General features: G+C 38.1%; 3 protein-coding genes across 4 annotated transcripts in view; all 3 read left to right on the top strand.

Moving 5' to 3' along the window:
- The window catches only part of LOC115413820 (latent-transforming growth factor beta-binding protein 2), a 94,193-nt gene extending 91,705 nt beyond the window's left edge, over nt 1-2,488 (top strand). Inside the window, 1 exon segment of the mRNA XM_030126928.1 lies at nt 189-2,488. Within this exon segment, the coding sequence (XP_029982788.1) occupies nt 189-364 (176 nt within the window). The 3' untranslated portion in view covers nt 365-2,488.
- A 674-nt stretch (nt 2,489-3,162) lies between these two features.
- On the top strand, nt 3,163-12,110 carry pomt2 (protein-O-mannosyltransferase 2). 2 transcript variants are annotated; one of them, XM_030126050.1, is made up of 22 exons: nt 3,163-3,257; nt 3,601-3,962; nt 4,041-4,125; nt 4,888-4,992; nt 5,092-5,200; nt 5,441-5,549; nt 5,633-5,792; nt 5,902-6,008; nt 6,112-6,194; nt 6,485-6,594; nt 6,686-6,752; nt 6,843-6,903; nt 6,992-7,070; nt 8,637-8,788; nt 8,884-8,975; nt 9,071-9,147; nt 9,240-9,311; nt 9,546-9,605; nt 9,695-9,800; nt 9,911-10,051; nt 10,138-10,249; nt 11,394-12,110. In XM_030126050.1, exons 1-22 carry the CDS (start codon nt 3,243-3,245, stop codon nt 11,497-11,499), a joined length of 2,370 nt encoding a protein of 789 aa, XP_029981910.1. In that variant the 5' UTR covers nt 3,163-3,242; the 3' UTR covers nt 11,500-12,110. The 2 variants fall into 2 exon arrangements, with proteins under 2 accessions (XP_029981910.1, XP_029981911.1); XM_030126051.1 differs by having other exon boundaries at nt 3,199-3,962.
- A 780-nt stretch (nt 12,111-12,890) lies between these two features.
- lin52 (lin-52 DREAM MuvB core complex component) lies at nt 12,891-25,137 on the top strand. The gene is made up of 6 exons (XM_030126058.1): nt 12,891-12,930; nt 14,078-14,152; nt 14,248-14,285; nt 14,427-14,493; nt 14,637-14,720; nt 24,768-25,137. The coding sequence occupies exons 1-6, from the start codon at nt 12,912-12,914 to the stop codon at nt 24,821-24,823; spliced, it is 339 nt and encodes a 112-aa protein (XP_029981918.1). The 5' UTR covers nt 12,891-12,911; the 3' UTR covers nt 24,824-25,137.
- The last annotated feature ends 864 nt before the right edge of the window (nt 25,138-26,001 follow it).

A 26,001-nucleotide genomic window follows, 5' to 3' on the forward strand; every position in this document is an offset into this window, starting at 1 on the left:
ATAATTCTCCAGGGACTTAAAAACCCCAAAATATTCAATGTTATTTAAATATTTGAACATGTTTGAAGAATAGAGGCTATAAGTGAGAAACAAAGAGGGACAAAGGAACTTCCCAGCCGCTCAGTCGCAGATGTGGTGTAGACAGCTGTTTCCTGCTGATTAACTGGTCTTGTCTCCTTTCTTTGCAGACATAAATGAGTGTGAGGACATCAGCGACAAGGTGCCCTTGTGTCAAAATGGGCAGTGTACCAACACTGAGGGATCGTACAAGTGCACCTGTTTGCCCGGCTTTGTGGCTTCTGCCAAGCCGCACAAATGCATCCCTGCGATCCCAGAAACTGGGCCTACAGAGTCAGGAAACTGAGACAGTGACTGTCAGAGCGCTGGCTTCTCCTGCTCCCTCAAAGATTACCTTACACCCCTTTGTCCTTTTCCCGAGGGCCTGGCGCTAAACCTCCAACAGTAACGCTGAAACGTCCAAACTCGTTTCCCTACATAAAACACACAGACGTACAAAGGCACACATTCAGCACAAAACACATATTTCCCCTAATATACACACAAGCGGCCCAGGAATTGTGCAGTGAATGTATTACATGGGATTTAGCATTACACCAGATATTCATTTGCCTTAAAGGGATTTTATGGACTGATCTTTTTTATTCAGTAACCCCAGGCAATTTGATATGCAGATATATTTTCCACATGATTTTCATTTGTCACTTTTTTATTATGTTATTTATTTCATTTACATGACGGGCCTCTGTAAACTAAGAATGCAACCTATTTCAGAAGGCGTACCTGAATCCTCTTCTTTTATTTGTCTGACAAATTTACATCTATGACAGTGTGAAGAGATAATACATGACCTTTATAAAACAAGGAATTAAGCCACTGTAATGCCATAAATCAGCTTGTGCATCATTGTCAACCATCTTTTCTAGGTATATTATATCACTCAGTCTTTGAAATTAACAGTGTCCTTGGACTAAATGGGTGCCAGGGTTGACACACATCAGAAAATCAAACTTAAAGAACTTTTCCCACAGTTGCCTTTTTATTCTTCAAGATGATCTTCAGGCTAAATACCAAGTTGCACAATCTTTGGACCAAGAACTGGGAAGACAGTACAGCCAAACTATCACAATGAAAGCTTTCATGTGACCCCGGAGAGACTGTAAATGTATATGATGATCTAAATTATGCTTTGAAAAAGGTGCAATAGGTATAACTTAGCCTCTGTTTGACACCATTCAGTGCAGATTTTTTCTATTTTCTCAATCCAAGTAATGAAACATGGACTCAGATGCTGATCTCGACAGTATTAATATGTTCTGTAAAAAGCATACTGTACTTGTTGACGTTCAATGCCAGGCTGAATGAATTGTATATTACACATTAGTTTTATTGTTGAAAATAAAGGAAGGCAAGTTAGGTGATATTTTGTTTCAAACATGATCATCTTTCACATTTTGGCTTCATCCACCAGTGTCACACAATCAAAAGGATTTTCATGCAATTGGATCCCACTTTCACATCAGACTGTTCCCATGTGTGCATTTCTGAATGCATGTAAAGACAAAGGCTTCATTGGAGAGGTTTGGTATATTTTGTACAGATCTAGTACTATGTATTATTTTTGTTACATATTCTCTTAATGCATTATAGCACAACCAATACTTTGTTTGACATAAAACATAAAATGTATGGAAAATCTGGCATTATAGCTTTGTAGATTTATACATGTCTGTAAAAATGTTTTTATAAGCATATCTTTTTATGTATGAGGAGAGTGGCTGACACTGTACCAGAGGAACTGTATGTATCCTGCCCTGTGGAGCAGACAATGAAATATATTTTTGGAAGTGGCAGCACTGTTTCTAATCACAGACGTTTTGTCATTACAAAGACAATGCTTTTAAAATGCAAGCACCACTGTGCGTAACCGCTCTATGGCTAAATATTAATAACAATACATAATTTCTTTTAGTCTCTGTCAGGTCTTTTTTCATGAATGTATCATAGCCATCATCAGCCTACCCATTGGGTTTTTATATTTGAGTTACCTTTCATACCCTTTTGTCCTTTGTATTCAGGTTTTACGAATGGTGTTCTCTGTCTAATAAACTAAACTTCTCTCAAGAAATCTCAGCAGCATAGAGACATAAGTGTAATTCTAACTTTAGCTGATTTTTGCCCTTAACCTGCATCCATTTACCATAAGCCTACAGTTGTTTAAATGTTTCCATTTCATTTCCACTGTACTTTACTGTGCTGTTCAAGTTATTGCCTTAATCAGATTGGAAGTCAGGAATACATTTAGTTTGAAGTTGGAATATTTAAAGCCTTTCAAAAGCATGAATAACTTGAGCTGAATTGTCATGTTGTAAAGCCGTGGTCATTGGATATATCATGCTCATTCATGTTGTTTACCTCTTGACTGTAATCTTTATCAGTCATCAAATAAAAAAATATAAAAAAGTGTAAACCCCTGTAATATTTTCCTTTAATGAATAACACATATGATATTGTATTGTGTGTAATTATATGTATATGTGTATCCAAATATCTTGTCTATTAAGCATATAGACTATGATATTAAAGACTAAAAACAAAAAACTATCCATAGTCTACTGCCAGTATTGCTACTGATGATGAATGAAGCAATTATAGAATACATTTTACACCAAGCAGTTGGCTGAATTAAGATACTTACAGTCTTATTTATTTATTTTAAAGCAGTACTGGGTAAAACTGAGGAAAATATACCTGATTTATGAACCTTTGCTTAAATTGTTCACTGATGTGAGCTCAGATTTCTATTTAATATAATGACACCAAATACTTACAGTATAACCATTCATATGAGTGAGACTAAACACCACAAACAACCTCTGTAATCGCCGTTTTACATCTACAACAATGGAAAACATGACATGAAACATTCATCTAATCTAAAATATCAAAGTTATAAAAACAATATGCTATACTTTATCTCCCTCTAGTGGCCAAGTGAAATTGCACAGGCTCCAATCACAGTGTTTTCTATACCCTTTTCCCATTGGCTAACCGGGACGGGTTCCTGTTCCAAAGGGCTTCTGGGAATTTGTGTTTAGCCTGTAGCATTCGTGCTCACACTTTAACTATACAAAAAAATACAGCAGCATACATCTCCCATAAACCACTTCGCATGCAACGTGTTCCGTTGACTCCAGCCGTAACCTCTCGCTGTGTTGTCATGGATGTATGTTGCTAATGTAGGTATTTTAATAATAAAACTGTAGCTGTTAGCAATTTGGAGCTGCTCAAAATGTCTCACTTAGTGTTTACTCAGAATTATACGGTACATGTTGATTTATAGAGTAGAAATTAACAAGCTAGGGTAAGCATGCCATTGTTGAGAGTGTTTTAATAGTTCTGCGACATTGTAATTAGCCTGTTATGTTGATTATTTGTTGACTATAAGCAGTGGCATTCACTGTCAGTGTTATTTTTGACAGTGGTTTTCAGTTTGTAGTGTCTACAGTGTCTACCTTACAGCTGCACATCAACCAGGTATCATTCAATAACTCACTGCTTAATTTTCCTATGATTACATAGCGTTACAGTATTATCTCCTCTTGCCTGGAAGGAGATCCGAAAATCTCATACAGGCTTATTTTCCAAATGGCAAAAGAGGAATGCGTCACACAGCGCAACAAAATCATGGACACTTCAACGATGCGAAACAGGAAAAATATCCCTGTCTTCGAAAAACACCAGACCATCCACAATGCAAGTCAGACTACTGGACACTGGGCAGAAGATGACACCCAGTCCTCGAATGGGACATCAGCTCAGTGTTCAGGCTCAAATGCAGACACTGCCGGTGGGGAGACCCCAAGCAGAGTGTTTTTACCTCTGGTGGTGGGGTTCTCCTTCTCTACACGCCTCTACAAGATAGCTGAGCCCCCTCATGTATGGTGAGTTAAATTAGGATGGATTCATGTTGTATCTTCTCATCCATTAGGCAGGTTTCACATAATTGTCTTGCTTTGCAGCTGGGATGAGACGCACTTTGGAAAAATGGGGAGCTACTATATCAACAGGACCTTCTTTTTTGATGTCCATCCTCCTCTTGGGAAGGTAAATAGAAGATAGTACAGTTACTTTCAAAAGATCTGACATCATTTTGGAGCAGCACTTAAATGCGAAATAGGTGTTAAATGGAAGATTTATGTTGACCAAACAAACACATACATGTACAGATAATCTTACAAAAAGCTGTATATTTTGGATGAAATACATGTAGCTTTGTCATGTTCCACTCTACAAGTTTCTGTTTATAACAAGTTTAGAGAACACACCTGTTCATGCAGGTTAAATACCCTATAGATCATGCCTGGGTGTGCTAATACATGAAAAACAGTTTGATGGTTCAACTTTGATACAGATCAGTATATAAGGCATGACTACCATTCCATACTTTAACACCAACTAAACGTACAAGAAGACAATCATCAGAAACATACATCCAGGCTCTGTAACAGCTGTTTAGAGAGAAAATGGAATGGCCCAGTCACCTGATCTAAATCCAATTAAAATGCTCTAGGATGAACAGGATCAAAATGTCAGAAAGAATTATCTAACCAATCAAGTGCATCCTGATTGGTTAGATCAGAGACATGGCAAAGTAGGAGGATTTTTTTTATCAATGTTTTTTTACCATTAGCTGTACATTTATGTGTTTGTTTGGCCTCCATACTGTTAAGTTATACTTTGTTGCATATAAACAGTAGGAACATATATATGCCTGAAAAATGATCTTGGCGGGAACTGTACCATTCTCAATACAGTCAGAAAAGGCTTCTAGTTTGAAAGCTCTTAATCCTTTGTGTTCTGCTCCAGATGCTGATAGGTCTTGCTGGTTACATGACTGGTTATGATGGCACCTTTCCTTTCATAAAGCCAGGAGATAAATATGAGGACCACAACTACTGGGGAATGAGAGGGGTAAGCCATGTAATCCCTCCAAGAAGCAATGCCCCAAGATAAATAATGTGGTCTGAGGATTATGTGCAATGCGTCTCTCTCATACATATTATCCTACAGTTCTGTGCAGTTCTGGGTTCGTTCCTGCCAATCTTTGCCTACCTCATAGTCCTGGAACTGTCTCGGTCTCACATGGCTGCTCTCATCACCGCCACCCTGCTCATATTTGGTCAGTAATTGTTCAAATACTTAAAGCACTGCTCAGAATCACAGCAGTTTCAGAACATTTACCACTGTACTCTGTCTCTGTGCTAAGACTACTTTGGTTATAACATCCATATTTTTTGTGCATGTATTTAATACCATCACTGATTAAATTGAAAAAGCTTTGCATCATACATTTACACTAAAGTATGAGGATGTATGTGTCACATATATAATGCTCAGTGACTGCGGACTCTTCTTTCAGACACTGGCTGCATTACTATCTCCCAGTACATCCTACTAGACCCTATACTCATGTTCTTCATCATGGCAGCTGTTCTCAGTATGGTTAAGTTCAACCAGCAGGCATACAGGTAGGATACCACAAGAACAAGACACGTTAACTTATTTTTCACGTGTTTGTTTCATTATTCCATACTGGCTCCATTGGTTACAGGCCTTTTACTGTCCCCTGGTGGCTGTGGTTGGTACTGACTGGTGTAAACCTTGCTGGAGCTTTGGGGGTGAAGTTTGTGGGTCTGTTTGTCATCTTGCTGGTGGGGCTAAACACAGTCTCAGATCTTTGGAGACTTTTGGGTGAACTGAGCCTCTCACTGGTAAATTCCATTAACTTAATGAAACCTTTGGCTCATTATGGTGATGAATAATAGTAATTATTTTCCAGTCAGCACATCTCAATGTTTCTTTCTTATTTTCTTGCTCCAGGCTGACATTGCAAAGCACCTCCTGGCTCGGGTCATCGGACTCATTTTACTCCCACTCTTCCTCTACGTTACAATATTTGGAATCCACTTTGTTGTTTTAAACAGAAGGTGAATAATTGTTTGAGTTTATATCAATTAATCAATTATTAGTTCCCATAGAACACTCATATTCAACATGATTTGGGTGGTCATGGTTGTTCTCTCTCACCAGTGGACCAGGAGATGGTTTCTTCAGTTCTGCCTTTCAGTCCCGTCTAATTGGGAACAATCTACACAATGCATCCATGCCTGAGTGTGAGTGAGTCTCATATGTGTGAATAAAACTATGTTACAGCACAGCTGTGTTTGCCAGAACATTGATAGGAAATAGAAAGGGAGGTAAAAGATAAATGGAGGCATTCCTTTTACTATTAATGACAGCCAGATGGCCTGAAAGGTTTGCTTACATTTCACTGTCTTCACAAACCAGAGTGAAATATTGGGGTTTTCCTGCGATGTTTCCAATTATATTTGACATGAACTCTATTTGTTTATGTGTATTAATGATGTGAGGCAATGTTTTGTTTGTTATTCTTCTGAAACAGACCTAGCGTATGGCTCCACCATCACTATAAAAAACCTTCGTATTGCTGGAGGCTATTTGCACTCTCATTGGCACTTATATCCAGAGGGAGTGGGAGCTCGGCAACAGCAGGTCAGACTGCAAGTGAAATATTGAAAACACTGATGTGCTGCACCTCTTTTTTTCCCTCCAAATAAACAATTTCTCTGCTGTGTGCTTATAGGTGACAGCGTACCTCCATAAGGATTACAACAACTTGTGGCTGGTTCACAGACAGGATGAAAACAGTTGTAAGAAGACTGCATTGTAGAATTCTAAAATACCATATTTAGTCATAAAAAAGTGAGTTCACCATCTAATTGTGTATCTCTGATTTAAAGCTCACTCTGATGTCCCTGATCTGGTTCGTCATGGTGACATTATTCGCTTGGAGCACAAAGAGTAAGTATGAAGGCATCACTGTTGGCTCATTTTAATCAACATTATGATGTGGTCTTTTTTTAATGTTAATTTCTCCTTGTCGTTTCAGGACGACCCGCAATCTTCATAGTCACCTCCACGAGGCACCTCTTACAAAGAAACACTTCCAGGTTTCAGGTTATGGCATTGTGAGTATGCCCATAACATAAACATAAAAACTATAAAAAAGGGTCGGGAAGGTTACTTGAAATGTATTTGGTATTAAGTTACAAATCACCTGTTATCCTTATAAGTAATTTAACTGTTTTGATTAGTTTGTCAAGTAATGTACAGTCGTGGAAAAAATTATTAGACCACCCTTGTTTTCCTCAATTTCTTGTTCATTTTAATGCCTGGTGCAACTAAAGGTACATTTGTTTGGACAAATATAATGATAACAACAACAATACTTTTAAGAGTTTAATTTCAGAGCTGATATCTAGCCATTTTCCATGTTTTCTTGATAATAACCAAAATCACTTCAGTTCTTGCATCAATCGCTATGGCATTGTACTGACAAAGACAGTGCTTTTAGGCATTCCATGTTTTCTTCTCTGTCTGTTTTAGTCACATGGTACACACAGGAGTTAGTATTTGATTGCATAACCATTGTTTTTGATGACTTTTGATGGTCTAATAATTTTTTCCGTGACTGTAACATAGTAAATGTTACTTTTCTAATAGACTCCACAGTAAAGCTGAAGTGATTTTTACAGTACAGCCACCAAAACAATTCATAAGTATGTGGATCACAAACAACAGGCCCTGACTGCAGTTAAATGAAAATTATGTTCTACATACAAGCTTTATAACAGAACAGAATATATAGTGTAAGATGTGGCCCCTTGGTAGTCAACCTTTAGTAACTTAGTAGTAACTTCAATTCATTAGTAACTTCAACATGGTTACATTTGCCATTGGTTATATTTTTTACTGTTTAATCTTAGTTTCTCCTCAAGAGTGAAGTAAAATATTAAACTGCACTTAGTTTAAAGTACAGCATAATGCCACAATTCACAGATTTGTGACAAGATTAGGGAATATTTATGTTACGTTGTGTGTCCTTTCACTACCCTTTGGAGATGATCTTAAACTCTATTTTCACAGAACAAGCATAATTCTTGGACCTCTTGTGATTTGTAAATTAACCCCATACCCCAAGTCTGTGATTCATTCAGTACAATTGCAAGTGAAGTTGTTTTTTCCTTGAATTTACTGACATTATTCTTGAGTTCTAATGTCAAGGGCAGGGTCGCCACTTACAGACAATAGAAAACAGAAAAGTGTTCCTTATTGTAGCTGTCATGCATGTCATCCAAAATATCAGTTTTCAACATGTCGTTCCTCTGAAGGAATTTAAGTTTACTCTTCAAGTAAATAGTCCTTTTATATTGCGACATTGAACCTCTTGAATTTCCACCCACAACACTTTAATTTATCATCACCAGCCAGCCTCATGGTTTGTAACCAGAAAATAGGCTGAATGAATGCACAAAAAATGCTGTAAATCCCACCAAATCCCAGAGATGTTAATTCGCACAGGAGTAGTATTGTCATAGGACCTCTGTGTTTGCTGAAAGAGAATTTTTTACTTTACAAATTACAGACATGACATAGTTAAACAGAATTATGATTACAGACAGCTTAGTTACTACTAGGTCTCTGTGAGTAGGAAAAAAAAGCATATATGTTGCTCCCTTATGTTTTTTTTCTAGAATGGCACAGGAGATGCCAATGACCTGTGGCAGGTGGAGGTGTGTGGAGGTCGGAAAGGTGACCTGGTGAAAGTGCTGCGCAGTAAAGTCCGCTTTTTGCACAGAGCTACTGGTTGTGTTCTTTACTCCTCGGGAAAGACGCTTCCAAAATGGTAAGCGATGTTGTGTGTTCTCTGAGCTGCCTTGCACTAATAAATACTCATCCTGTGTAACTAATGTCAAACCTGCACATCTTGTGTCCACTCAGGGGCTGGGAGCAGGTGGAAGTGACCTGTAGTCCCTATCTAAAGGAGACTCCAAGCTCTCAGTGGAACATTGAAGATCATATCAATCCCAAATGTATTATGAACACATCCAGATAAAAACATTCACAGTTGATCCATACATACCACGTATAGTGTAACTAAGATATTTTTCCTTCCTGTGTTTGACAGTACCCAACATAAGTCTGTCGGTGCTGAAGCCCCATTTCCTGGAGATCTTACTGGAGTCTCATATTGTCATGTTAAGGGTAAGAAACTACAAAATAAGATGCATGAAGAATGTATTTCAGTTTTTTTTTTTTTTGTTTTTTTAATGGTGGTAAAACACATGTCTTTACAGGGCAATAGCGGCCTGAAACCCAAAGACAATGAAATGAACTCCAAACCCTGGCACTGGCCCATCAACTATCAGGTGAACTGCGGAACCTTTTTATATATTTCATTTATATTTAAGATATTAATTAAAATACTTTTTTGATCAAAGTGTTTTTATTACATATTGAGTCATCCAGAAAAGCATAATACAGCCATTGTTTTTTTGTTTTTTTTTAATACCCAAACCCATGAACATTCTCACCTTGTTGCACCATAAAAAAAGATTAATTTAAATATTTGACTATTTTTTCTCTGTTGTTTTTTTGTAAAGGGACTACGGTTTTCAGGGGTGAATGACACAGAGTACCGTGTTTACCTTCTGGGGAATCCTGTAAGTCTGCCTCTAGTGTCCTCTGTTTCCCTCTGGTTCTTTATGTTTTGTATATGTTGATGCATTTATGGTTTTTTGTTTATCTTCAGGTGGTCTGGTGGATGAACCTGGGCAGTTTGGGGTTATATTTTGTAATGGTTGCTGTGGCTTCTGTAACACTCCAAAGAGGTCTCTCATTGGGCACAAAAAGATTGGGTAGGAGAACTGATGATGGCAACAGAAGACGCACAATAGATTGATATGATATTACAGTGATTTCATTTTATATATATTGTATAAATATCCTGTTTTGTGTGCTGTTTTAGAGCACTCACGTATACTTAAGAGTGGAGGAGGGCTGCTACTCCTTGGTTGGCTTCTACACTATGCACCTTTCTACACTATGGGTCGTGTCCTCTATTACCACCATTACTTTCCTGCCATGCTCTTTAGCAGCATGTTAACAGGTACTAAAACATCATTCTATATAAACACAGACATAGTCATATTGCTGACAGGTTTATAACTTAAGGATTCTGTTTGTTTCTCTCAGGAATTACATTAGATATTCTACTGAAAAGCACAGACCTGCTACTCCGTCCACCTTATTCAGACTGGCTGCAGAGCTTGGGGCAGATAGGACTCCTGTTGACTGTTCTTTTCAGGTAAGTTAACTTGCAGAATTGTTATTTACTTCTAATATATTGGTTTTTTTTTATTATTGGTCTGTTATTTATATTATCATTCTCTTAAAGAGACAGAAATCTGGAAGAAATTTGCCAGAAAATACACAATTTCCATCTGATGAAGTGAAAAAATAAAAATTAAAGACAACAGTTTGATGCTACTGTGGAAAAGTGAAGCCAGAATGTCACAGTTACGGGAGCTGCGCCTCTGTGACAAGCCAACAGATTCTGACTGATGGAATTATATAAAAGTGATCAGTAATCAAAGCCATCAGTCACATGTTTAACCTGTGATTTGCCAGGTTACACCCAAAATCAACCCATGAATCATCTGTCACAAGGTAGATTTTCTACAGCCTGTAAACAGAGTCTGTAGATGGTGCTGGACTCTCATTTCCTCTCAGAGCACTTGAAATACAAAATGCTGAAAGCTAATTGTGTTTTTGTGCTCAGTGATGTCAAAAAATATCATGTATCGGGGTTTTAATATTCCTAAAACATCTGTAGAGACTCTTTAAAGCAATCTACTTTGCAGAACGTTTTGAAAGAAATTGTTGAAATGAAGAATGAATACAGCAGACACTACATTTCTGAATTTGAAAAACAGGAAAAGCAAAAACCACGGTTCTAAATAATCAATAATCAATATTTTATAAAGCAAATGCGAAAAAAAAGCCATAAAAAAACATCTGCATAACACTGAACTCACTCAGGATTTTTTATTTTTTTAGTTTTTTTTTGCATAGGTAATTTTTTATATGTTGACGATTCATTTTTTTGCAGCATTCCTTTGTTTTCTACTTTTTTCATATACTCCACCCCTTTTGTTGATGAGATTTCCTTTTTCTCATCTAGATTTTATGTTTTTTACCCATTGAAGCAACCACTACTAATTCTTCTTGGTAGTGCTTCTCGGTTCAACTGGACTGGTTTAGCTCTTTTGAACCACGACTAATGTTTTTTTTTTCTATCAATACATTTCTGAATGTTGAGATCAGTAAGAAGCATTTGCTCTCTCCCAGTAGATGCTAATATAAGACTTGACATTTAAGTGCTGACTACTGTATTACACTTATGAAAATGAAATGTACTTTCACACTGAAATCTGTTCTCTGTCTTTCAGCTTTTACCTGTTTCATCCTCTTGCATATGGCATGACAGGTCCTCTGGCACACGACCCAGGCAGCACCATGGCTGGTCTTAAATGGATGGACTCCTGGGAGTTCTAGTCGGATTTGTTTGATAACACTATTAATGTTTCACAACATTTTCCGTTATGGTTCTCAAACTGAAACTTATGATGTTACAGTGTTTACATACATGTAGAAATCATTTTCAAAAGGTACTGTACTATTTAATCTGCCTGTCCAAGTATCTATCTACAGTTTCATCTCTCAGTATTTCCAAGTAATCTGTTTGGTACGAAAAACGCCTGATAAAACAGCAGTGCAATGTGAAAGCCAGAGTCACAGAGTATTTGAGAATAAGGATCTAGACACTAGTCATCACCAAGCTGCCTTAACTCACATCATATGTGACATCCTGGACTTGTCTCAATAATTAAAAAAAAAAAGAAGTGCCTCGAAGAAACCAGTGAAGGTAAATTCTGAAATGTTCAGATATTACTTTTCTCTGTTTGACAGTACTGAAAACACTCTTTACATAGATGTAGGTCACCAGTGACTGTTCAATTTGAAATGGTCTTAATGTTAGCACTCAGTATTTTTGTATTGTAAACAGTCATTAGTGCTCTCCGGTATGACTTCTGTTTTGACACTATGAAACTACTACTGACTTTTTGTGTGCACATTGAGTGGGATCAATAAACTATGATATTCTTGTAGTCTGTGCTTACTTATAGTCAAATAAGTGACCCCTTAAATCGTTCAATTAGACAAATTTATAAATGAACTGAGAACTTTTTATTTTTTCTGTATATACATATGTTTTATTTCGATTTTAGCATCATCTGTTCTGTACGAAAGAGGATTAGGGCCACTGGAAAAAAATTAAGGTCCAATATATTTTTTTATTATCATTCTGAGAAAAAAGTCAGAATTCTGAGATTAATCTCAGAATTTAATCCTTCAAGTAGATTCAGTAGAGTCCAGTAGAATTATGACTTTTTTCTCAGAATTCTGACTTTAATCTCAGAATTTTGTCTTTTTTTTCCTCAGAAGAATAATAAAAATATATATATAACTTTATTGCACCTTAATTTTTTTTCCCAGTGGCCCTAATCCTCTTCTGTAGTTCTGTCTATTCCTGTTGAATTCCATAATAATTTCCACTCATAATATGGACTGATATAGTATCGAAAATATTTGTTAAATGTATTTGTTAATTTATATATATAATAGTATATTTTTTGTATACTAACTGACTTTTTTATCATAAAACAGAAATTGAATGAATGAATACAGATCCCAGTGGGGGTTACCGTGGAAATGTTAATATAAACTGAGTCCATTCAATCCATTTAGGATGTTTTATTTTTTAGTTTACCTTTGCCTTTAACATTGCAGTTTCATATTAATGAGTCTGCCATCTACAGGCTGATGTTAGAAACTGCACCGACACGCGTCAATTCCGAGAACGCCTGCTGCCATTGGTCGTCGTGAGTCACGTGTTTATTGTGAAGATGGCGTCTCCGAATGGAGGTAAATTCCAATTCCTTACCCTGCTATGTTGTGTATAAATTACAATTTTGCCGTTTCAAACGACACATAATCACTAATGACTTCGATGGTGTCTTATCTGAACACCCGGAGACGACGGAATACACATGTTAGCGCTGTATTTTGACTGTTTGGAGATGTTTTCTTCGTTGGCTAAAGCCTTCACTAGCCTCAGTGTTTTGTCTACCCACTGTACAGGGAAGCACAGAACAAGCAGCCCGAAACTATCGCACAGCTTCACACACACAGATCAAACTACGAGAGCTGCTAGCTACTGACACAGCTCCTTTCAGAGGACTGCTACCGAACTCTGCAAACTACTATTTACAGTAAATGTAGTACATAATGCTCTGTTAAACAGCATCGTCATTATTTATGAATTGTACAGATAGTAGCCTTGCTATGGTGGACACCTCAAAAAAATACCTGTGCTATCACACTGACATGCTTCCACTCGAATTTCCTTTTCAGTATTAAGCTGCAGTTTATTTTATCATGTTACTTGCATTTACATTATAAAAAAGGAAATTAATTGGTCTTTTTTATAATATATAATATACGTGTAAATATAACTACATTGAAATTATGTTCCACGATGATACCTTATTATAGTTTTTATTCAATTTGTGTATCAATGTGACACAACATACTTGCTTGGTAATTCAGTAAAATTATGTGAGATAAACCATGCATATTCTCCAGAAAGACTACAATATTGTACTGAAATTATGACTCGTGATTTTGTGTACAGGTGTTTATTGCACATTATTTTTTACTGTATTTCTCTATAAGTTCTCATTTAAATTTGTTAAATTTGACAGTAGGTAGATATTAATTAGGCAGTCGCACAAAAAAGGGCCATTTTTAGGTACTTAAATGAAGAAATGAATTGTATTAAGATGATTAATGCAAAAATAAATACATTTTTATTGTATATTCTTCTAAAATGGAGCCAGATGTTGTACTCTGACCATTTATTTACCATAAGAAATGTAGACGCAGTCACTCAGTCTTGTAAAAGCATCATGACATGTCTATTATATTGTTAATAATATAATTGATATTTATATAAAGTTTTCCTTCCTGCATAAAATAATAAAATTAAAAATGACTTTTTGTATCTTTATAGGTGATGACTTTGAAACCTCTTTGTTGAGCTTTGAGAAGCTTGACAGAGCGTCCCCAGACCTTTGGCCAGAACAGTGTAAGTTTCCTCCTCTGCTCTTGTGTTAATATAGTACAGATGCAGCTGTGTTTTATTTTTTTATTGTCTTAATTATCCTCTAATCTCTCATGCAGTGCCTGGAGTTGCAGAATTTGCTGCGTCTTGTAAAAATGTGAGTTACTGAGTCACAGTGGCTCAGTTTAATTTACAAACTGAATAATTAAATAAGTTTGATGTTCTGTGATATATAGGCTCGATCTAGCCATTTTTCATAAGCTGTCTTCTGAGATTTTTGTTGTGTTTTACTTCACAGCCTATCACTAATTCACCACCAAAATGGATGGCTGAGCTGGAAAGTGAGGACATAGAAATGTTAAAAGGTATAAAAATGGTTTTTTTTATATATATCTCATGGGAAAGTCATTTTGACAGACAACAATAAAATGCTGTGAAATCTTGTCAAGTGTGATAAGGTTTAGATAAAACTAGTTGTTTGAGCTTTCCTCTTGTTATTTGTTTACAGAACTGGGTAGTTTGACCACAGCAAACTTAATGGAGAAAGTCAAGGGACTACAGAATCTTGCCTACCAGCTGGGTTTAGAGGAGTGTAAGTATACAAACAAAAAAACAGTTTAGTTCTTTCCAACATTGTCATACATACTATAGAAGGCAGAATTATTGAAAAAGCTTTTAAAACATTTGTGTTTATGTGTGTTGCCTATTCTGACCAAAATCTATGTGATCATTATAGTCTGGGAGACAGTAGGCAAATGTCACATGACAGCTGTGAAGCAGATAACAGATTGATTACAGATCAGTCACTGATGTTGCCACTAGGTGGTGCTCATAGCCTTCCTAAGATTTAGCCTCGGTCTCCATGAGAAGGAGATGTCACACAACTCTAATATGCCATCCCATTCAACACCATACTCAAAGATAAAATCCAAATCACTAACTGTACATTTTAGCATCCATTCTGTATTGCTGTCAGACAAAAACAAGTTGACCTTGAGGTCTTAAAAAATGGATTTAGGTCAATCTTGTTAAATTGGAAAAGGTAAGAAACAAGGGCATGCCCACAAGAGCCCATACAACAAGTGCTCAAGCATTTGATGGATGCAAAATCTAGTTCTTAATCCATTCCCTACTGCCTCCATTGTCATAATCCTTGTGGAGTGTGGATTAGAGAGATGTAGCTAAGTGCTCATATTTTCCTAAGAGTAAAAATGGATATTTATTTTCCAAGTGAAAAAGCACACGAGATAAAGAATTGTGGTATAGCTGTCCTTTTACTGGATGAAGGATATAAATAAATGGCTGCATGTTGAGTTAAATTTAGATTCCTGGTGTATACAGTATGGGTGAGGGGGTCTTATGTGGGCAATCAGTATAAAGGGCAGTCAAACTGTCCCACTGCTCTTAAGGCTTCCTCATTCAAATTGAATGAAATTTTAAAGATCTGCTACAATGCTTTAATACACAAATATCCAAATATACTGGAGAAAGTATGTGTGCATAGATTCTGTAACATATCTGTGTAGATTTGGAGACAAGAAGTTGCAGAATTGATTTTGCTGCTTGCTCTCCCTGACTTCCCCTAAACCGTAAGAAGCATGTAATCTGGTTGCTATAAAGATGTTAGCTGTCACAGGTGGAGGACTGCAGGCTTTGCAATCATGTCATGTACCTTGGGATGACGGGACACAATGATGGTTATTATTGGTGCCGGAGCAGCCCTGTAATGGGTGCCTGTTTAATGCTCTCTGGTTTAATTTTCTCCTTTTCCTGGCTGTCAGGGGAGGCCTTGTAAATCTCAGCTACTTTTTCATCATGTTTGTGCACTCTTCAGTACCCGTAAACGAGACTCCGCAGAGGCACGGCAGAGTGAGGGTAGGGAACAGGATTTACTGCCCCTCCCCCTTCAACATGTGGACCATTAAAGGGGAAGCTGGTTAATGGGCAGAGCACAATCAAGCAGTGAAAACTCACCCACGCTACTGCAGTGAGGAGCGGGACCTGAGCCACACATTATTATAAGAACGCCTCTCCCTATACATCAAATGTACTATAATAGAACCAGTGGTGATCTCATTTTTCCTTGGAATCAGTGAAGATACTGCCATTTATTTATGTTTTTACATATGTTTTAATGTTTTAACATAGATATGAAGGGTGGATGCAACACATCCTTAGTGCCCCCCTCGTCTCTGCAGTGATGGCTATGTGACGCTGGCCTGGTCTAGTCCCAAAGGGGCTTGGCGCGTGCCTCTTCCTCAGGCCCCAGCTGTTACTCCGCCCCATGATGAATGCCCCTGTCGTGGGCCGCTGAGTGCGGGCATCAAGCCCCAGGTCTCAGGGGAAAGCTGAGGACTCTGATAAGTGCTGTTATTGGAGGTAATTGAAAGCTGAGTGTTCCTGTGGGATGCACTGAAGGGCCTCAGCTACTGAGATGGCTGGTAACACGGCTGATGGAGCTGGTGATGGTGCTCTATCACATTTGTGGGCTCAAGGCTACTGGTTACCATTTAACACATATCCTGTTATGACAAGCTGTTAATTAGGAAGGGTGACTGTAGGGGTGGGTCATCTGACAATCTCATATTGGAACAGATCTCAAGGAGGTCGTCAGTCTGAAGTTTTAGTGAATAGCAGTGCCATTTTGTGTCATCCTACTCCTGTTTCCAAATTTCACATTATGACTTCAAAGAACTTGAGTAGTTACAGTTTGGTTAAAGACATGCCTACAAAACTAAAAATGGTCGTTATTGAGGAAGTTATTTCAGAAGTTGGCAAAGTATGACCAAGGTTACAAATGCAGAGAAAGGCGAATGAAGTGGTGACTTTTATTAAGACAGAGACATGGTACCATGTAGAGCAAAAGATGATGAGGGTTTTAAAATATAATGTGGAATATAGTCATTCACAATTATGTAGAGTAATCTAGGGTAATTTAAATGTTGAAGTAGGGTATAATATTCACTGTAGTTATATTATCGTTAAAACACCTGAACATAAGGATCGTGTTTTTATTACCTTTGTATATGTTCAGAGGGAGTGGGTTACCTTCACCTGAGTGAGTCCACCATGTTGTGTTGTACAGTGTAGGCCTTCCATCCTCCTCTCCTTTTTCCTCTTTTATGGTGGTTGGAATCTAGTTTATAAGTGCATTAACGTTACATACTTATATTAGAGTGTAGATTATATTTATTATCCTCTAAAGTAATTGATTTTGAGTACGTAATTACAAATTGCACCCTCATTGCTAGATGTCAGTAAATACTACTGTGTGTATAGATAATCTATGGATGTACAGGGACACAGTGATGTTTCCTGAGATCATCAAGTGTTTCGGGTCTCAGAGCATCAGGCATCCTCCCCCAGGCAACCCAGCCAGGGTTGATCAAGCCCCGACTTATGTCCCAGCAGCGCTGGCCCATTTTTCGGACCTCTTCATCCAAATCCATCTTAAGGCTCTCTCTGCAACCTCTGTGATGGACTTGATGACTCTCCTTTTTGAAGCTCCGGTGCAAAAAGTAGTTCTTTAAGTCCTTAAATTATCCAGTAAACTATGGCTTTTTAGATGATGGATTCTATTGGTTGTTTGTAACTTATTGATAGTCTACCATTCTTTTTGAAACTGTGATGATAGATCACAGTTCAGATCTTGGATCATTATTGTGAATAAAGGCTTTGTGATATATTTTGGCCAGATCATTCACCATAAACTTTCTGCTGAATTTGCTCGTTACTTTGGATTTTTCTCACATTGTGTTGTGCTGTTATCTTGAACTTATTTTATCACAGCTTCATCAGTTACAAGAATGTTCATGCATTTAACTCACAGGCTGATCGAGCCTCTTAGAAACCTTAGTACTGTAATATTTTTGGTTGATACTGTGCTGATCTCTTATGATGATATCTTTGCATTCAGCTAGAAAATACAATCAGACAAGCAGTCAATTTTAAGCCTAGAAAAAAATATTTAACCTATATTACTGTATTTGATCAGTATCTTTGATAGCCACATGAAAAGCATCCCAGAATGTATTTTAGGTGTAGCACCACCTGTTGTCTCTCCCAGGCCACCACAATATCACCCAGTGTAGACCCAGGCTGACCCCAGTTGCGTCTTCCTGTGTGAAGGTGAGACTGAAGGTCGGCCTGCCCTGACAGCTCCTAATGGGCCCGCATTCACCACCTCCTCCTCACCCTCAGGATCAATCTCCAGCCTATTAGAAGCATGCCGCTGCTGAATATGATTGCATTCACTGGGCCCCACTGGTGCTAATGTGCCTCCATCAATCCATCAGGGCGGGCTGACCGCGGGGCGGGCGGTTATGAAGTGTGTGCGCTGACAGCCGCTGAATGAGGAACAGGGGATGCCGCCCCACCACCACCAATATCCTTCCTCCTCTCGTCCTCCTCACTTCTCCTACTCCACTGTGCACCTCTTTTCACCTCTTCCGTCTTCTTCATAGTTGAAATGTCAGTGAAGTGCTTTAAGGAAAGTAAAACAGATGGGAGGTCAGTGGTTTAACACGCAGGGAGTTTTTTTTTTTGCAATATTAATCCAGGAAATGATGTTAAATTTCAGTAACCTTGAGGAGAGCTCTCTTGAATTCTCTCCTTTAGAGTTAGGTTTATAAATATTGGCCATACCTTTTGATTGTAGTATGTTTAGTTTTGGTGTTTTGTGCTTAAATCTTTCACAGTTCCACACGTTTCCTAACATTTCTTGGCGTAGCAGGTTGCAGCTGTATCTGATAGAGCCTGTCCATATCTTAAATAGGGATCAGTGTGAAAGGAGAGGGAGGCAGAGCTTAACATACACACAAACACACACTCTCGTACACCATTCCTCAGTTCTGCCTGCCTGCCGCCTCCCTGAGCAGATCGGAAATGACACCTCATTTCCATAAAGGCATTAGGAATTCATTGGATTTTCTTTCCCAGCTAATCATAGTGCGGGTGTAAAACCTTTTAGGCTTTTTAATGAATGATTTTTGACTGATTGCCTATTAATAAGGACACCTCTTGAACAGGCATAGGCTCGGGCAGGGGTTGGGAGGTGCAGATGTGTTTGTTTTGGTGTGTGAATGTGTGTGTGTCAGCCAGGCGAAAATGCATCGGAGAAGGAGGGGCGGGCCCTCTCGGTTGGGACATAAAGAGGAACCAGTGGCTCCCCTGGGAAATCACGGCTCGTGTCTGCATCTTAAATATCCCTGTGAAGTATCAATAAGTGGGTAATTGAATTTTGAACACAAACATGAGCGTCAGGTGTATGTGTTGCCAGGCGGGGGTGTTGTGTGTGTGTGTGGGGGGGGCACCGACTCAGTGTGTGCACCTCTAAGTGTTTTCATGCGTACATGTTTGTGTGTGTCATCTCCTCTGTGTCTTCCTCATCCCTGGGGACGAGGGCAGTGAAAGTGGATGTTAAATCCATTAAATAAAGCTTACAGCCCGTAATAGCTGAGCAGCATTCGGAGATGGGCAGTGAGGGTCAGATAAGTCCTCTTAACTCTTAATGAAAGTGAACTGAGGCAGTCAGGGCTGGGGTCCAGGACTCCAGTTAACCCAGGTGGTCATCTGTCTTTTGAGCTAACAGACGTCCAGGAGCTCACAGGGAGCGTGCCATGGAGAGAGGTGGAGGGAGGTCTGGGAGGGGGGGTGTGAAGTGATGATTACTCTCATTTTATACACAGGGGAGTTGTGGTGGGGGCTGGGAGTGGGCTGTGACAATGACACCCAGATCACTCACCGTAAACGAGGGAAAGTAAGATGTTACACTGCGGCGTCTGCATTTACATTCTGCCCACTTGGGATTCACCAAATGAAAATGATTTGCCAATGTGGAGCACATGCAGAATTGGAGAAATGTTCGAGATGCAACACTGGATTTCCTGCTGGATTGTGGGTTTTGGTTCTTACTGCTTAATTGCTGGATAGAGCCTCTGGGCAGATTTAAGTGTTGGCTGATACAGAATAACCCCAGTGTAGTAATGTACCTGAGCACCAGTAATAAACCCCACATCTACATGTGGAGGATTACAGGGCTGATGGGAGGACTGGGGGCGCTTGATGCAGGAGTCTCTCATTATCTACTCCATACTGGCCTTCCTGTTAATATTCTCAACCTCGGATGATACCCTGACTAAACTCTGTTGCATGTTTTGTGTCTGTATGCCTTTAGACAAAAGGATTATAATAAAGCACGATGGAATGCATTTTAGGGTAAAATTATTCCATGCTTCATGTCATGGCTGTGTGGCTAGCTCAAAGACTTTCTGTGTGACACAGGTGTTTAAAAACTGTCGGAAACTCATACCAGTTAGAGCTAAATGATAATTAGATAGCAACAAATCAACAGTACAAGGAGATGGCCTGCAGAATCCATAAGGTGTCATTTAGAATGGATGGCAGTCGTAACAAGATGCTGATTAACTTAGTGCAAAATTAGTAATTGACCTTTCTAATCAACTAAACAAATCTCTAAGTTCCCCTAATCAGTATTGATCTTCCATGTTGTATGACACAGCTGGTGTGTGTGTCTGTGTGTGTGTTGAGTGACTGTTAAAGTATGTGAACAGCATTCACCTTTGATTCTATCTATCTATCTATCTATCTATCTATCTATCTATCTATCTATCTATCTATCTATCTATCTATCTATCTATCTATCTATCTATCTATCTATCTGTCTGTCTGTCTGTCTGTCTGTCTGTCTGTCTGTCTAATCAAATATACTCAAATGTACTGATAAAATTGTTCTTTTATTGAATATGATGCATTGTAATCAGGTTTTAAGCAGTGTTCAGAATCAAACTAAAATATTTCCATTCAGCTGCTTCAGGGTGAGTTCACCTTTACATTGATAATACAATACTGGTCTACAGTTTTTTGGAAATAATCTGTCTCAGTGACAAAATGCAAAATCTTACAAAAGGGCAGTTGACTAATTTTCACTATATATGACAATATGTAAATGTTATTACATATAGGTACTGTAGGTTTTGTCTGTATCTACATTGTAGATTGTTTAATCTTACACCACAAAAGACTCCAGAAAAGTGCATGTATTCTAATGTCCAGTGTTAAAACTTTTTCTCTCATTAATTCTTAGTATTTTGGATTTGGACTTAATACTGTATCTTGAAAACTATGGTCAACTAGCACGTTTGACTTAATTTTTCATTATTAGTTATACAAAGTCCATGAGATGGACACAAAAAATGTTAAAATGTATACAAGAGAATGTCAATCACTGTTTTTTAACCTAGTCTTTTTCTAGGGCTTGGATTATTTTCCCAATTTGATACAATAGTAATACTTGCATTTCACAGTGATTCTTCAAATTTGTGATAATACCATTTATTGCAGTGCTTTGTTTAATGTTTTCTAAACCCCAGACTATGCGAAAAGTTGCACTTTACTGTATACAATGAATCACTGCAAAAATCACATCAGTTTTATATCAGAAACATGATACTGCATATCTGGGGAAAACTACTTCCTGAAGTGCTACAGAACCAATATTAAAGTAATAAATAGATATGTGCAATAGAATTAATAAAAAAATGTACTTTTGATTCTTTTGAGAGGGGTTAGTTGTTTGTTTTTTTGTTTGGTGGGTTTCTCACTTTAAGTGCCTTGAGATGATTTTGCTATGATTTGGCACAATATGTCAAAAATGGGAAAAAAAAAATAATCGTGCTACACTTAGCTGATACTATTTGTCTAAGTAGCGCATAAGAAAATAAGAACTAAATTAAGTAATGATGCCAAAATGAAATAAATACCAGAAAAGTTCACACAGTTAATGGATTATCACATGGAAGTATTGCTTATAGCCTCAAAATTACAGCCACAAAATGCTTTCACAAGTTAGCTAATAAGGATCAGCTGTTTGTTATTTATTGAACTGACTTTTTTCCCCCCACACTTAATCAGCGGTCTCACTTTCTACACTTTCATATATGTCTTTTGTTTTATACTTTCACACTGTTCTTATTGATATGAGTCGATGTTTGCAGTTATTGATCATGTGTCCACCTAAACCCTGCCAATCATAATACTTTTAATAAGTGCCTCACATCATACATTGATTTATGTTTAATGGTGCCTTTAATGTAACGATGTGAGATTCTATGGGAGTAGTGGGAGGCTGAACTGAGCCATAATTAATGAGATGCTCAGTAGGGTGAGGGGTCTCAGGAGGAGTGGCACAGTCATCCCTGATCTGTTTTACACTTAGGGCTCATCTAGAGAAGAGAAACTGATCAAAAGACACAAGTTAGGCATGATAGAAATAAAAAAAATATTAACTGCTACCTTCTAATATTCTTAGCACAGCTTCCTTTAATAAGAAAGTGGCACCAAGACACTTGCGGTTTTGGGTCATCACAGTGTAATTGCTTTCGCTTGCCTAATTTCCGAGGCTTCATTTCAATCTGAAGCACCCTATGCATGTCTCGGGGTCCGCTGATGACTTTGTTTAGGGTGATTTGAAGAGACAGCAAAGTGCAAAATGAATCCATCCCATTCCAATTAGCATCATCTTTAACCTAATGATGGACACCTCAAGGTGACGTGGCCCCCACGCCCAGACACCCCATTATCATTCCACACTGGGTAACTCATCTAAATTACTAACCGCCCGAGCTTTTTCATTAGCCGCCGTGGGCAGAGGAGGCGGGGCTTCCTCACACTGGCACACAGACAGACAGACAGTAGCCAGTTGAAAACCTGATCACATTCTTCTCAGACCCATTATGAAGGTGGATGACTTTGTGCTTGATGTCTGCTTGAAATAAGTCTACACTTTGCTGCTCTGTAGTTTTCTATTTGTGTGATGTTACAAGCTGAGCTAAATCACTGAAGTGATCCCAGCTTTGCAGCTCTGTAAAACCACAGTGGAGCTAAGAACCCAATCCTTCTCTTATCTTTAACAAAGACTAATTACAGTACCTGGATGGTGCCTCAGAAGGGTTTATGATGATCCTGTAAAAATCTACCTGTAATCCCCCGTAGTGACATAAGTGTTTGTGTTTAACAGAAAAGGCTTTGCAATCATATTTCCAAGTGAAGACGGATTTTACAAAGGGTCTTCAACAGGGATAATTTGGTTTCTGGACTGTTTACCACACAGTTAACTCAACTGAAAGCCCTGGTAGACAGTGTGTCACCATGGAATTGCAGTATTTGTGTTTAACCATGTTTCAACAATCCTGTTTTATTTATATTAAAATATGGGAGAATGAGGAAATTCTGAATGAAATTATGTAGAATGGAGTCAGACACTACTGCACAAGCTCTGTAATAGTACATTTTATCCCAAATTCAGAAGAAGACAGTATTCCAAATATGATGTTCACATGGCCAATGAAAATGAATATTCCTCTAATATTCCTGTTTACAAGGAACCATGTGTAACTCATTAAAAATAACATTTATCATTATTAGCAGAAGTTCCACAGTGTGGCTTCAGCCTCCCTCTTTGGTTCCCTCAAACTGTCGGCTTTCCAATATATGTTCATATCTATAAACCTATTGATATCCTTAAACAGCACCTGTGTTTCTTATTTCTACCAGAAGGAATCTTTGTCTTATCTCTAGCTGACCATAAACAGTGGTTGTGCTCCAATGTTCAGTAAAATGCACAAATTCAGTTCATTTTACAAAATGTGCTGTATGGATGTCTAAAGAATCCTCATTTAAAATGAGCATCACACATCTTAATCAGAGAATAATTTGGAATACGCAAGCAATATGCTGTTGGCATGAGTATTGTCAGATAATAATCCAATATTTGTGTCCATTTAAGCAGAGTCACAGTTATGTGGCTTTATTTGGGGAATATTTTAAGTTGCATAAATTAAGTAATTGATTCACAACATGAGTGGTTCATCATAGAAATAATCACATTTATTCTAATGTTCTGTTTTACATTGGTGTGTATTAAAATTATGGTCAGTGTTACTGATTACAGACTGTGCCCTTTAGTCCTTATTCACCTTATATTCCTTTATATCAGTCAATCAGATTTTATTTATATAGTGGCAAATCATAACAAAAGTTATCTAATGACACTTTACATTTAGAGCCAGACTCTTATATCTTCTTTATATCTTATTTCTGTTCTTTCCTTCCATTCACACATTTTCCATAATCACAGATTGAAGGTAATAGAGATATTTTGCCTCTGGATGTTCTCTTCGGTCATCGTGGTGAATTACAAAAACACTAGCACACACATTCATGCACACACAGGTCAGAGTACGTGTACTTCACTACATGAAGACAGCAATCAGGCAATCACAAGACTCTTTGGTAGCAACAGCTTCATTTTATGTTGTTTGCCATGTCCTGAATGAACAGATGTTTGTATAAATTACCTCCCAGTGTGACACTGCAGATATTAAATACATGCTTTGCATTACTAAACTACAGTTCTGAAGCAGTTAGTACTGCAGTCACATGTTGGGTAAGACTGGCAGTTTTTCCTGTTTTTTTTACCAACTTATCACAAACAGTTGGAAGAAAAATTACATCATTGCCTGCTGTAGACCTGTCACAGTCCCACAGTGATTTAGAGTGGGCAGTGTTTCATCAGGGGTGTTAAATATGGGTGTGTTTTTGTTTTTTTTTTGTTTTTCAGCCAGGGAAATGACCAGGGGGAAGTTCCTGAACATCTTGGAGAGGCCCAAGAAATGACAAGGTTATGTCTGCAAGCAACTAGAGACTAGGAACTCCACTTTGAATCTGATCTACACTGTTGTGTGGAACATGTTTGCAACAGAGTTCAGACTTTGCATTCATAAATGTAATGAAGCAAAATGATCTGTGATGATAGCAGAGGCTCCAGACCACCTAAAGCGATCTAAAATGAGTACTTTTCATTAACTGCAGCTTGTTAGCCTGCCTTGATTAAATGTTACCTATTTATTCTTCTTTCTACTTTAAACATGATTTATCCTACATTTTTGCAGTTTGTTAAGTTGTATAATAAAGTTTTAAAATGAAAAGTTGTCAGTTTCTGTTGCATGTGATGGAACTGTTGTAACTATGATTGCTGATGCAACACTTCTCAGAGACTGTTCAGCTTTTAATTAGGGCAATAACTTCATGCCTCCGCCGTTCCACGCAGCGCATCCACTCTCCGGCCGTGGACACTGTGGACATAGTGGACATGAACGCAGCTTTCCCGGCTACCAGGGCATGTTTTCTATTTAATGAGCATTGGAAGCAGGGTCCCCTACACAAAACATTGCATAAAAATAATATTGCGCATTGTCATCGCCGTTAATGAGAGTTGACATAATTACTAGGACCATTTCTTTTCTAATTAGCACACCTCGGCCCTGTCGGAGCAAGCGGACAGGCAAAAAGGGAATCAGACAGGCATGCCGAGTGGGAAACAAAAAGAAGTCCATCCGCCATAATTAGGTGAGACAATCCCTCGGACTGTTCCCGGCTGGAGATGTCGCTGGGGCTCTGGTCGACCACTCCTCAACAAGTTACACTTCTCCCCAGGCCGCTAATAAGCCCCTAATCGTCTTTCCGATTCACACGGACAGAGACCGCCATTGCCTCCGTGGATTCACCCCCTGCCCCTCACACGGACACGGGTTCACCCGCCCCCCCCTTCCCAAAAAAAAATAAAAATAAAAATAGAAAGGAGTCAAGTGTACACTGTAAACCCGGAATTTGTATTTACTAAAATGCTTTAATTACAATGCACTTAAATGATTTAAGTTTTATGATGTTACTATAAAATGTTAAGTATATTCTACTAATTTGTAGACATAGTTGAAAGTACGAAAAAGTTTAAGTTGAATGGAGTTAAATTACTGAGTTTTAGTCATGACCACATCTTTTTATCTTCGCATTGC

The sequence above is a fragment of the Sphaeramia orbicularis genome, chromosome 22 (assembly GCF_902148855.1).
Source record: "Sphaeramia orbicularis chromosome 22, fSphaOr1.1, whole genome shotgun sequence".
Taxonomy (NCBI): domain Eukaryota; kingdom Metazoa; phylum Chordata; class Actinopteri; order Kurtiformes; family Apogonidae; genus Sphaeramia; species Sphaeramia orbicularis.